Source organism: Tachysurus fulvidraco, chromosome 9, assembly GCF_022655615.1.
Source record: "Tachysurus fulvidraco isolate hzauxx_2018 chromosome 9, HZAU_PFXX_2.0, whole genome shotgun sequence".
Lineage (NCBI taxonomy): Eukaryota > Metazoa > Chordata > Actinopteri > Siluriformes > Bagridae > Tachysurus > Tachysurus fulvidraco.
Genome location: NC_062526.1, coordinates 23,221,778 through 23,234,943, shown reverse-complemented (window position 1 = coordinate 23,234,943; position 13,166 = coordinate 23,221,778). Strand labels below are relative to the sequence as shown.

The 13,166-nt window shown below is 41.9% G+C and overlaps 1 protein-coding gene across 14 annotated transcripts in view; it reads left to right on the top strand.

Moving 5' to 3' along the window:
* senp6a (SUMO specific peptidase 6a) overlaps positions 1–12,067 on the top strand; it is an 18,154-nt gene extending 6,087 nt beyond the window's left edge. For 4 of the 14 annotated variants that reach the window (XM_027177148.2, XM_027177156.2, XM_027177158.2 and 1 more), the window contains 20 exons: positions 235–384; positions 1,064–1,084; positions 1,431–1,495; positions 3,337–3,413; positions 3,877–4,297; positions 4,407–4,645; positions 4,799–4,939; positions 5,767–5,800; positions 5,976–6,164; positions 6,457–6,647; positions 6,936–7,198; positions 7,370–7,486; positions 7,791–7,913; positions 8,002–8,094; positions 8,516–8,844; positions 8,948–9,024; positions 9,331–9,419; positions 10,147–10,215; positions 10,368–10,518; positions 11,182–12,067. In XM_027177148.2, the coding sequence (XP_027032949.2) occupies positions 235–384; positions 1,064–1,084; positions 1,431–1,495; positions 3,337–3,413; positions 3,877–4,297; positions 4,407–4,645; positions 4,799–4,939; positions 5,767–5,800; positions 5,976–6,164; positions 6,457–6,647; positions 6,936–7,198; positions 7,370–7,486; positions 7,791–7,913; positions 8,002–8,094; positions 8,516–8,844; positions 8,948–9,024; positions 9,331–9,419; positions 10,147–10,215; positions 10,368–10,518; positions 11,182–11,409 (3,067 nt within the window). In that variant the 3' untranslated portion in view covers positions 11,410–12,067. The remainder of the gene's footprint in view (positions 1–234; positions 385–1,063; positions 1,085–1,430; positions 1,496–3,336; positions 3,414–3,876; positions 4,298–4,406; positions 4,646–4,798; positions 4,940–5,766; positions 5,801–5,975; positions 6,165–6,456; positions 6,648–6,935; positions 7,199–7,369; positions 7,487–7,790; positions 7,914–8,001; positions 8,095–8,515; positions 8,845–8,947; positions 9,025–9,330; positions 9,420–10,146; positions 10,216–10,367; positions 10,519–11,181) is intronic. The other 10 variants (XM_027177151.2, XM_027177157.2, XM_027177160.2 and 7 more) reach the window with 8 other exon arrangements.
* The last annotated feature ends 1,099 nt before the right edge of the window (positions 12,068–13,166 follow it).

Sequence of the window (13,166 nt, the reverse complement as noted above, 5' to 3'; positions counted from 1 at the left end):
ATGATGCACCTTTATGGCATGAGTTACTGGAGTTACTTATTTACAGTGAAGTGCAGACAGACACTGATGCTGGAGATTATAGCCTGATGAGTTAGATAGTCAGCGACTAGTGTTTATCTCCTCAGACAGTAAACTTTACAGTCAGTGTAGAAGATAACTTGGACATTTGCATATTTGTTTTAAATGTTTATTTAAAGCTCTAATGTATTTGTGCCTGTCTCATGTCATTGCCAGTGAAGCCCAGCACGCGTTGGCCATTTCCCCGCTACCCAACAGAACCAACTATTTAATCATGAGTTCAGTGCCACCTCAAGGTGTGGTAGTTCAGGGAAGGCTGTTTCAGCACGCGCATCTGCCCTCTTCTGTTAGAAAGCCAGTCCAAAGGTACAGCACAACACATCCTGTATCCTCTGTCTGTCTCTCTCTCTCTCTTACTCTCCTTCTCTCTTTTGCTCTCCTTCTCTCTCCTACTCTCTCTCTCTCGCTTTCTCTCTCTCCCTCTCTCTCTCTCTCTCTCTCTCTCTCTCTCTCTTACTCTCTCTCACTCACTCTCTCTCTTACTCTTTCTTTCTCTCTTACTCTTGCTTTCTCTCTCTCTTACTCTTTCTTTCTCTCTTTCTCTCTCTCTCTCTCTTACTCTCTTTCTCTTACTCTCACTCTCACTATTTTTCTCTAATTTTTTTACAATGTCAACCAAAGCCTTATTTGGTTCCTGTGTCTCGAACATGACCACAGCTCTCATAGAAAGTCATTACATGCGTGTCTTCACTGGTAGGACATTAAAAGAAGAATCATGTGCTTGTAATTAAAAAAAAAAAAAAAAAAGCACAATTTTGTTTTCGAAGAAAAAAACAACAACAAAATCCAGTATTTTGGCCTAAAAAAACACGTAAAAAACTAGTCAACTGATGTGTAAAATAAATGAACGCTTGTGATCCGTAATCAGGATTTATTAATTTTTTTCACTCTTTAATTTAAATAATTATTTTTTGTAAGCTCTGTCATTCACTGCATTTAACTGTTGTAATATTCATGTTCGCATGTACTTTCTCCCATTTTATAGCAACCTTGACTTGAAAGAAAGGTGAGTCTCGTGTCGTACGCTGTTTGTCGAGCTTGCGTCGTCAGTGTCGTCTTTTCCTGGCTCCTTTAGCATGTGCTTTTAGCTATCAGCCAGCCTTTAAACGTCTCCCGCAGTCTGAATCGAATGATTTGTGTATGGAAATGCACAAATAATAGTTTGCATGCTCCAGCGACCCTTTATTAACACGCCATGCATGTTTATAACTGTGACTTTCAAAATGTTTTTCTCTCATTAGCCTACACTCATTACCCAGCACTGACAAAGTAAAAGCCGAATTCTTGAAGTGTTTGCAAAAGTATAAAAAAAGGAGCTGCGCTGTATGTGATTTTAAATGCTTTCCTCACAGATCTGACTTCACCACCCAGAGAGCCGAGCTCGACAAAATCATTCTCACCTGCCCGGAGCTCTCAGGTAAGTGTTAATGCAGAATTTTTAAATAGGACAATTTATTTAAACAAAGCAATAAAAACTACATCAGAAAGTCTGCAATTTTCAGTATTTATTTATTTATTTATTTATTTATTTTAATTTATTTGTTAAAAAATTCTCTCTTTTTGTCATCTAATTTTTCAGTACACATTATGATCAGATTTTATTTTTTTTAAATGTCTATTAAAACAAGGTTAAAGTTTACCGAGGTTTTTTTTTTTAACTGTCTAAAAGACAAGAATGATCTAAATAAATAAGCAAACTGGCGCGCTCTGCTTCAAAATTACACGCGAAAGCCATTTCAAGTCATATCCGAGCACCAGGATGCCAAATTACAGCAGTAAGACACGTTCGCCGCTTCATATAAAAAAACGTTTTAATAAGGTTTTCTTCCAGCTGGTTGTACCAGTGGTCCAGTCTGCTGGAGACAAATCCTGCCTCGTCTCTAGCCATCTGATCCGCCCTTTCAGATGGGAGGCGTGTCTCCATTTTAGCTCCGTTTTCCAGGAAGTAATGTTTCCTGGCAGCGGAAGCTTGGGTGCTCAATCAGTGCTCAAGGACGACGTGACGTTTGAGCCAGACGCCGCTGCTTTTATTTCCTCTGAACGCTCTCAGTAATTCATATCAACCTACTGACTTTTGTTCTAATTAAAGGGTAAACGATAACCTTAAACGGTTTCTGCCCTAGAAAACCGGCTTTATAATACAGCACTTCTCCCTAACACACACACGCACACAAATACACACGTCTGTTCTTCCTCCCTTCATTTCGTCTCCGTTTTTGATGAGAACGGCCTGTGCGTCTCAGGCACACGGTACACGACTGAGAGAATAAAGAAAGGAACAGAGTGTGTGTGCGCTATGTAAGACCGCACAGCCTGTGGCGATGTGTGTGTGCGCCAAACGAGTCCGAGCTCTATGGTGGTGTGCGTGTCAGCGTATATCCAGAGCGGATCATTGGCCTCTGATTAATCTGCGTCTCCTCTGAGGGACAGGAACGAGAAGAGCGGAGCTAGAAAAAGAAAAAAGGGAGACGGACAGTATCTCAGTCCTTGGGTGATTTTTTAAAAGATACAGCCTGTTCCCTTGGCAATGTGTGAGTAGAACACACAAATGGTCTAGACACGGGCAGTTGGATAACCTTTCGAAGCAGTGAGTCACGACGGATGCTTTCAGACCGTTCGCCTCCTACCGCGTCTCATTTTCAGCATGTTAGACGCACGAGATTATGTGTAAACGGCTGATTTAAGAACCTGTATGTCGTTTTTTTTTTTTTTTTTTTCCCTCTTCTCTCTCTCTCTCTCCCTCCCTCCTTTTGCCCACTATTAAACTTGTGGTACATGCAGTGTACCCTTTACTCTTTATAGAATGATATGGAGGGAAGAAAACATTAGTGTTTTGTACAACGGGTTAACCTTGATTTAGGGAAATGGCTTTCTTTTCTACAGTGTGCTCTGGAAGACCGAGGAGCCTGCTTATTATTCTGATACCGTGACAGATTTGGCACTAGGAGCAAGCCAGCAATATACCTCTTACACAGAGAGAGGGGGAGGGGGGGGTAATGTAATGTATTTCCTTTGGCAAACTGAGTAAACACTCAAAGGCTGTGTCATCACGTGTTTCTGATTTTATTAACCTTCATGCTGCCAGTTGTGAGAATTATTAGGCAGATGTATATAGAAAATGTGAAAAGTAATATTTTCTAATTTGCCTTCTTATTAGATAGCCGGCTGGTGTCCTTAACTTAAACCGTGTCTGTCATTTTCTATTTATAGAACCTGGCTCATAGCATTTTTTTTTTTTTCTGGCTCTCTGTCCTTCAGACTCTGAAACTCCGAACATAAAGAGATGCGTCCAGTCGAAGAGGCGGCCGATGTTCGAAAGCATCGGCAAGGCAGAGGTAAGGAGCGTTTAATTCAGGTCAGTGTTCACAGTGTACGGCGATGGAAGTCAAGCAGGTCACTGAGGATTTAGTGCTGAAGGGAAATTTCAATAAACCAGACATTCATGTGTGTTTACGCAAAGAATTAATAATAATAATAATAATAATAATAATAAATGGATGCAGCAGTGTCACTTTGTGTATGTGACCATGTTTAAGTTCAGCTCTACCAGACAGGTTATATTCTGGACAAACATTTGTCCATGTTCCTTTCTGAAATGCCCCAAAAGTCAAATCAAATCTTACTGCTCAGACACGGCCAGGATTCAGATTCTGACAGGATTCCAACAGTTTTCTCGTGCGTTTAAAAAAAATAAATAAATAAATAAAATAAGTAAGAAAATCTCATGTCTTAGCAGAGACACGCTGTCTTCACTAGTGAACAACTGCAATATTCCTTTCCTCTCCGTGTCTCTGACAGTCATTGCAGCCGGACGAGTACTTCACCGTATGCGGAAAGTGCAGCCAGCGAAGTGAAGACCACACGAAATGTGAAAGCTGCGGGAACCCGCTGCCCACTGAAGTGCCCCTTCTGCCTGCTGTCCCCTCCTCACCTGCCCCTCGAGTGCCTGAACGCTCCCTTCCCTCTCCTGGCTCTCCTAGCATCACTCAGCTCAGCAAGAGCTTCTACGGCGTGACCTCAGGGTCGCGCGCTGCTCACGCCGAAATGGCCATGAACCCACCAGCACGCATTAACCGAGGAGGTCTGCTGCTCCCTCACAACGGCGCTAAGCTAATCATGGGGAAGAGGCAGCCTCTCGCCAAGCAGCATGAACTCAACGACCCAAGTGAGTGCTGTTTACTCAACAGCACTGTGTCCATTCGAGCGGAGCCATTAATTGGTCAATCAGTACATCACATCATCAAAATAATTCGTGTTTATATCAAATCTAACAATCTCTAGAAAGCCCCACGATGCATCTGCAGCTGACATGCTGTGTTTATTTACAGTCGTACTGTCCAGCGACGAAGACGACGAGGCTGACAGTTCTAGCACGGGCAGCGTGAACCGGTTGGACAGCGTCTCTCCGAGGCCCGCTGACTCCGCCCACTCCTCGCCGGCACCTTCTGGTGGCAGAGTGGAAGCTGCCGTTAAAGAAGTCACAGACCACGAAGAGCACGCATGCGAATTTTTTACTGACATGGACCACAGGAATATGGTGCCCAGAAAGAACCGCTTAAAAGATCCGGTAAGGACCCCGTTTTGTCCAGTTTTGCGCAAGATCGTGCTCGTTAGCCGGTGTATATAATAATGGTTTTAATTCTGGAGGATATTTTCCTCTTAGTACTTTGCGTGTGTAGAGTGTCGATCATCTCCGAGTCAGTTTTGTTTAATATTCCAGCAGTTTCGAAACGCCTTGTGCGAAGACCCTGTGTTGAAGAAGCGGAAATTGGGTCAGACGGAGAAGTTGGAGAGCATTATTCTGGAGTGCAGGAGCGTACGGATAGGAACTCTTCGCAGGATGGTCACCAAACCCGTCATCGTAAGATTAACGCATATAACGTAAAACCTACCACACAAATAAAACACTGATGTATATAATCACTAATTTGCTCAAACACCGCACGTAGCTCACAGCACGACACCCCGGGTAGAGAAATCTACAGCAAACACACCCCTTTATGTCTCTATATGCAATCTAGTTTGTTTATATCGTATAAATGTTAAGACAATGAAGGGGGAAAAAAATATCTCAGCTACGATTTGGCTCTTATTTATTTATTTATTTAGGCAGTAAGACAGATGTTCACTGTAGCATAAAGAGACTGAGAGTAAAGCACTATTCAGACGGGACTAGTTTTACGTGGGGACGTGGGTGTAAAGTAATTATTACCAGAGCTTCTCCGTGATTTTAGTCCCGTCCGAATGCGCCATCTCGGTAATCATTACGGACAATGTCAGTAAAGATTACGGTGACTTTTACCTTCTGTAAAAATGTCCGGAAAAATTACCTCAGGTAATACTAATCCCGTCCGAATAGACCTGCTGTAAATATGTACGGTAAAATTCCGTCATTTCCTGTTTAAAAGTAGTTTTTGGCGCGTTTTGCAAGCATGGAGGCGCTTGAAACAGGAAGCAAGGAGGTTACAGCGGTGCGTAAAGCGAGTTACCCCTCCCATTTCTGCTAGTTTTACTGAGATGTCTTGTCCCGTGCGAATTGGCCAATTAATATTACAGACGTCCTGAGGTAAAATTGCGTTACTCCACGTCCCCACGTAAAACTAGTCCCGTCCGAATAGTGTTTATGACATGAAAAAGCAGCACATGCTTATTTCTCTCTTTCTTCTGTCTTTCCTGTCTTTCTCACAGTTCACAGTAGAATACATACAGCTCGAGACCGAAGGTAAGCGATCGGCAAACGGAGGTCATTCCTTTGAAAAGAGTTGCTAGTTATAAATATTAGAGAAAAAAAAAGCTTAATTCTTTATTATAGGGGTGTGTTTTGATCCTGGCCAAATAGGAAATAAAACAGGAATCTAGTGGGGGTTTTTTTGTTCACGAGAAATTCACGTGTACAGGTCAGGAGATCGACGTGATGGAGAAAGTGCGCCTCAGGTCGTCGGAGCTGACGAGCTGCGAGTGGTGCTGCGTCAGGAAGCTGCCTGTCCTCTTTTTCCAGACCAGCGACAGCGAGTGTCAGCGCCTGCGCACACAGCTCAAGATGTCCCAAGAGAGCGGCGGCCTGTGGTACGACTGCAGCAGTGAAAGTGAGCGTCTCATTTCAGCTACACAAAGTGCTTCCTGGATTCATTATGCAGCTTCAGGGCAGCAAACGCCTTCATCAAGTCCATGTATATTTTTGAATACGTTTTGAGACTGCAGTATTTCTACACACACGATGATAATGAATTACATCCAGCATTAAACACAGTCTGCGTGATCTAAAATTAGGAGCTTTTTGCTACCCGTGATGAGTTTATTAGCTTGTAAAAGAAACCCGTTAGTAAGTTTGGACACGAACGGTGTTAACAATTTATATATTTTTTTTCTCCTCTACAGACCTGGATGAGAAATACATAGTGTTGATTTTTGAGAACGGTCTGTCGATGCAAGAGCAGGTGATTTTAGAAGACATCCTGGTCGAGATCGGCCGAAACAACCAGCTCGCACAATTCCCTGCTAGATTGTCCTTCGACGAAGCCAACGTTAGACTGGTTCAATATAACAAAGCATCAAAAGAGAAGGAAAAGGTGCGTGTTTGTATTCAATATAGGCACCTTTACGTCCTTTACTACTGACACTTTATTAGGAACATGTGCGTGAGGGAGGGAGGGGTTTTCTGAATGGGTTTGAGATCATAGCAATTCTTTGTAGTTGAGCACTGAGACATTCTGGGAAAAGACACGCAGCGTTAGAATCCTTTTCCGAACCTAAATTAGTAAAGACTCATCCATCTGTTTTACAGAATAGGTTTTTTTTGTTGTTGTTGTTGTTTCTTTATACAGTATGGAAAAGATTTCTGGTGACATGTTCTCTAGTCTTGTCCCCAGGCAAAAGCTCAGAAAGCCAAACCGGGTCCGTCCCCTCCGACACCCGCCACGACCGCGACAACAGCAAATGCCTCCGTCACCACAGCGACAGCAAACGCAGCCACGGCGAGCACGGTAACAGCGACCCCAGCTGCATCGACAGAGACGACGGTCCAGACCCGATTTTCTGCTCCCCTCCACGGGATCTACGATGAAGACGACGACGAGGATATGGCAGAGCTGCAGCCCACGTTCACAGGCCCCATCATCAAGTATGAAAAGAATGTTCCGCTCTGCACATTTCTTTAAATTCAGAAGAACTTGAGCTTGTTTAAAATCTATGCATCAGCTACATGCGTTGCCTGTCCTGCATACATAATAGGCTTTAGGGTTTTTACACTGGTGTATAATGGGTTTTTATTCCCCTCTCCCTTCTTTTCCAGGTTAATCGTGTATCCCCCTCCTCCAGCTAAAGGCGGAATCTCTGTGACGAATGAAGACCTTCACTGTTTAAACGACGGAGAGTTTCTGAACGACGTCATCATAGACTTTTATTTAAAGTGAGTGTTTTATTGTAGTAAACAGTCTTATCTAAAACTGTAACTTTTTCTACTGAAAGTTTGTAAGGTAGAAAAATGAGGCTGGGGGATTCAGAGCTTCTCAAATGGTTCCAACCGTGACCTCGTTTTCATGGTGTTTTGTTATGAGAGATGGGAAGGATCTATCATTAAATAACACGAGGCCGAATATCAGGACCATGGACTTTATTATGCACTCGTTAGCGCTTTTAAGATCCTTTAATCCATAGCTGGAAATTAAGGAGCACGTACAGGATGAAAAAGATCTCACTCTGGGCTTTTACAGATATCTCTTTATGGAGAAGTTGAAAAAGGACGACGCATGCAGAAGTCACGTTTTTAGCTCCTTCTTCTACAAGAGACTCAACCAGAGAGAAAGGAGAAGTGCACCGGACACAACAAACCTACCGTAAGGTCTACCGTCTCAGGTCACGCATGGTTTGTAACTCTGGTCCAACCCAAGCATTAATCCAAGTGTCTGTTGTAATTGTTCCTAGGATACAGAAGAGGAAGCACAATCGGGTAAAAACATGGACACGACACGTGGACCTTTTTCAGAAGGACTTCATCTTCGTTCCCATCAACGAGTCGTAAGCCGTCGTTTGCTTAATCGAGTTACATGGTGTGATACGGTGTAAAGTCGATCGTTTTTCTACTTCTACGTCAGCTTTTCAGAAATTTAACAACTCTGAATACAGATTAAAATGGATAAACGGATTCCTAATGAGCAAGCCAGAGGTGACAGTGGTGAGAATAAACTCGCTGAGACAATATTAATATTAATGAAACAATTACTTACCTACAGCCGTATCCGCAGTTATATACAGAAACCCACCATTTTTTAGTTTTATATATATGTATATATATATATATAATATATAGCGGTTGCTATAGAAGAAAAGGCAACAAAATAAAAAAGAAAAGTGCTGTTGGAAAGAAGGAAAAAAAAAAAACCCCGATTTATTCCGCGTCTCCATTTCCCTCATTGTTTCTCCTCTTTCCTACGAGCAGAGCTCACTGGTATCTCGCAGTGATCTGCTTCCCAGGTCTAGAGAGACCCTGTGTGGAGCCCAATCCTCATTATCAGCCCCAGACCCATTCTCAAGCCCAGGCTTCGTCCCCATCGGAGTTAGGGAGCTCCGTGTTAAACGACGGAGGCATGGAGGAGCCTTCGCCTCACACGGAGCCGCTCTCCTTCAATCCGGAGGACGTTAATACTGAAGCTGAAAGACAGGACACGAGCCACTCGAGCGGATCTTCCTGCCTACACCGAGCCCCAGAGCACAGCTGCACCACTCATAGCCAAAGGGTCAACGGACAGGTTCAGTCTCATTTCACAGGTGAGTGCTACAGAAGAATCGGGATTTCTTGACAAAAGTTTTTACTGTTTAAAAAGTGACACTTTTAAAAAAAATTTATTTATTTGCTTTGATTTATTTTAAGATGGTTTGCAACGAATCAGTGTGTGTTATAGCAGTGAAGATCCTGGCACCTTCTCTGATGACCAAAGCTCCTCTCATGTAAGTGGATTCTTGTCTCATTTGCGTAAAAATTATTGCATTCCACTCAAACATCCATTCTAAGGCACAGCACAATGTGGATTAATTTCCCGAAGCCCATTATTTTCATACAAACACCCAGTGTTGACTTTGGTTAATCCACTTGCACTACATTGCAATGTTTAAGTAAAGCTGTTATTCAGTTATCGAACGCTGTTTAATTTTAAAAATCTCAGAAAAGTGCAGACACAGTTTGTGACGATCTGGATGGACTGAGTATAGTTTATATGCTTCGTGTCTCACCGTTCGTATCGTTACTCTTTTCAGGACGAGTGCAGCGAAGACGGAGCCCTTGGTGACGACACTGTGACGTCAGAGAGCCTGGAGTGGGCATCTAAACCTACCATCTGCAAACAGTGAGTACGCCAACTGAACACAGGAACTGCATCGTGTTAATGTAGATGTACAGCATTGGCGTAGATCGGCGTACAGTGTTGTAGATACAAGTAAAACATCCACATGTAAAACATGCTTGATCTGTCAGACTGATTTTATTAGTGGAGATGATAAAGCGAAAAAGAAAATGAAACGGGAAGCAGACTAAACTCTGTAATACTTAGGTTATACTCTTCTGTATAAAATTGAGCTATATTAAAGGGCAAATGTTTTTTTTTTTTGTGATTTGTGCAATGACTTTGTATCGCCACTAGGGGGAAGCATAACTAACTAGGAGTGAGGGTCGGAAGCGCATCGAAAATCATAGGATTTTTAATAGAAACTCTGCAATCTTTAAAACAAAGAAATGAAATGTCTAATTTAAGATTTTGTACTTTTTAACTGAGACTAAAGATCAGCTTTCTTCGAGTCGTGTTTCTTTACGCGACGTTGTTATTAGACAAAAAGGGGGACGTGTACGAGCTCTAAGACGTTCTGACATGTATTTCAAAAATAACATTCTACATTTAAGCTGCCACTGATTATTTGTAATCGAAAAGCCTTTATTTAAATTAGAAACCAAAGTGAATTTGTCAGTAGTTTTAGTACCATGTCAGATAGATGAACTGAGCAGTGGAGATGTGAGAAGCTTGTCATCCTTATGAAGATCTCACAAGGGTTAATTATTGTGATGTGGTCCTCTCTCAGACCGTGTATCCTCATCATGGACTCATTGCGAGGCCCTGCCAGATCTACAGTGGTGAAGACATTGCGAGAGTAGGTTACCGCGTTTACACTTTGTGTTCAGTTTCTGTATAAACAAATGCAAAGAAAAATAAAACCGCAGTGGAGATGAACTTTTTCTACTTTGAAGGATATTTGACTGCTGTGTGTGTGTGTGTTGTGTGTGTGTGTGTGTGTGTGTCCAGGTATCTGGAGGTAGAGTGGGAAGTGAAGAAAAGCACTCATAGGAGCTTTGGGAAGGACTTGATGAAGGGCTCAAGCCCGCGGGTGCCACAACAGGACAATTTCAGCGACTGTGGCGTCTATGTGCTGCAATACGTCGAGAGCTTCTTTGAGGTACAGCGAGACATAAACCATGTCATATTGGACAATAACAGTGTGATCAAATCAGCATTATATTTTGAAGGTAGTTTTGTAACTGAAAGCCTATTTTTCAGTAGCACTGGCAAGATATTGATTAGGTTGAGGAGACCGAGCTGAACCCTGACCGGTAAAGAAATGTACCATGCAGATGAAGGGGAAGAGCTTCATTGTGACCAAGTGTTTCTAAACCCTGCCTGCTGGGAGCATTGCGAATGGACTGGACACACAGCAGCGATTTTTTTATTTTATTTTATTTTTTTAATTAATTTACTTATTTCAAAGGAACTCACTGAAGCTGACAGATATGAATAAGGAAGATTAAGGCATAGAGAATGTTTTCTATAACTTGTGGCCAAATTAACCATCATCTGACCAATCAGAATGGAGGAGCGAGTATTTTAGGACTCTCACTCGTTCAGTGAAGCCAGGTTTAAAAAAAAAAAGGAGGTTTGCGATTTGTTATTTGTGAGCATCGCTCTCAAAGTACAAGAGCTCCATTCGCTATAAATAAACTTCAGAAAATTAGCCTATCGTAACAGGAACGAACTGCAAGCTAAGGATTTAGAGTGCGAATACTGAATCTGTCTAAATATCTTGTCTAAATATAGATATCTCCTTTTTTTCTCTTTTTCAAAGAACCCTGTGCCAAGCTTCCATCTCCCTATGAATTTACTGGACTGGTTCCCACAGCAACGGATGAAGACAAAACGTGAGGAAATCAAGGAACTCATTCTAAAGATCCAGTCCCAACAACAGCTGGACAGGGGGAACTCTGGGCAGGATCTGGACGTCGGAGAGGTCTGCGAGGACCTGGACATTGGAGACGCCTTAGAGTCAGCCGACCTCATCCCACCAATCAGTTAATAAAAAACCAGCCCCATGCTGCTATAGCTCTTGTTATGAAACGGTCCTGTCGGTGCCGCCCCAAACCCCCATGACACTGACAGCTAATCGGGGGACTCGTCATGATCGTACGCTGCTGGACGACTCCTCCGTAACAACAACTGTTTCCTTTTTTTGTTGTTTGTTTTGTTTTGTTTTTTATTTCTCTTTCCTTAACAAAAGAGCAAGAAGACTTCATTTGTATTAAAGAAAACATGTATATATGCTGAACAGTTTTGTTTGTTTGTTTGTTTGTTTTTTGCTGACTTGTGAATTTGACCTCTCACGATTTTGTCTCACTGTTTAGAGAGTTTAAAGCATTCATTTGTTGACGTCATGAAGGGCACAAACAGTCCTGACCTCTCCACAAAGCCCAAACAGTAACTGTTTAACGTCCTGTTCTGTCTGTACTTCATTTGCGCTTTTCACCACAGAAGGTACAACAGTTTGTTGTTTGTAGGCTAATTATCCAAATACATCTGGATTTTTTTTTTTTTTTTTTTTTTAAAGCAACAACAAAAAAAATTTAGCTTCTCTCATGGCATTAAATCGTTGCTAGTCAGTGCCTGTCAGAGCTTTATACAATGTTACCACATGTAAGTGGACCTCATTTTCAATATTAAAACTATTTGAGATGCAAGAGTGCACATCTGCCTTAGTTCACACAAATATAAGCGTTTGAAATGGAGGGTCATGAGTGCTCTTTTCTATTCTTTACTGGTCTGCAATAAATATAATATAATTACATAATAAAGTGAGTAAAATCGATAGTAATGGACGACGGGAACTTCTGTTTATTTTTCTGTAAATGCGTCACACTGGATCCTAAATACTCGTACGTTAATGACTGTATTGCGTCATACTTGTGTCCGTATGTGGTTTATTATTAAATTACTTGCTATTCAATTAACAATCTTCTGTAACTTGCTCTTATAGTTATGAGTGTATACATAAGTTTACACTGTATATGTTCGGGTCTGGTCAACAAAATTTCTTGTGAAAGACACGTTTATTTTATTATACAGATATGTGACAAATTAATGGAAACAAAACCGTTTCGGTTGGTAGACTTTTATTTATTTATTTTTTGGCATGGTTTGGTTCAGTTGTCCCATTCAAGAGAAGCATCACTGCAAACTACAACATTATTCTGATTGTGAAACTCTTTCTATCCTGGTGGAAGTGGTACCTCCATCCACAATGGCACGAAGGTTCACCGAATACTTTTACAGGTCATTCACCGTCATCAGTCACTGGGGTATATATATATTAGGCAGCAAGTGAAAACTTAGTTCTTAAGGTTGATGTGTTGGAAGCAGGAAAAATGGGCAAGCATGAGGATCTGAGAAATTGAGGGTTACGTGACTGGGTCTTTTGGGGTGTTCCTGAGGTGTAATGGTTTAGAACCTACTAAAACTGGAAATCCTTAGAACTACTGACCGGGTCATGGACACACAAGCCTCAGTGATGTGCTTGGAAAGCGAAGCTTAGCTCATCTGGTCCAATCCCACATAAAAGAGCTACCTCAAACAAATAAATGTGTTTATTGCTTACCTAGGGAAAAGATAGCAACAGGATGCACTATGGGAAGAAGACAGGCTGACCGATACGATGTAATGCTCTGGGCTGTGTGATGTTCCACTGGGAAACCTCGAGTCCTGTGGATGTTACTTTGCATCACCTACCTAAACGTTGCTGTAGACCAAGGTCATGGCAACAGTATTCCCTTATTCCAGTGT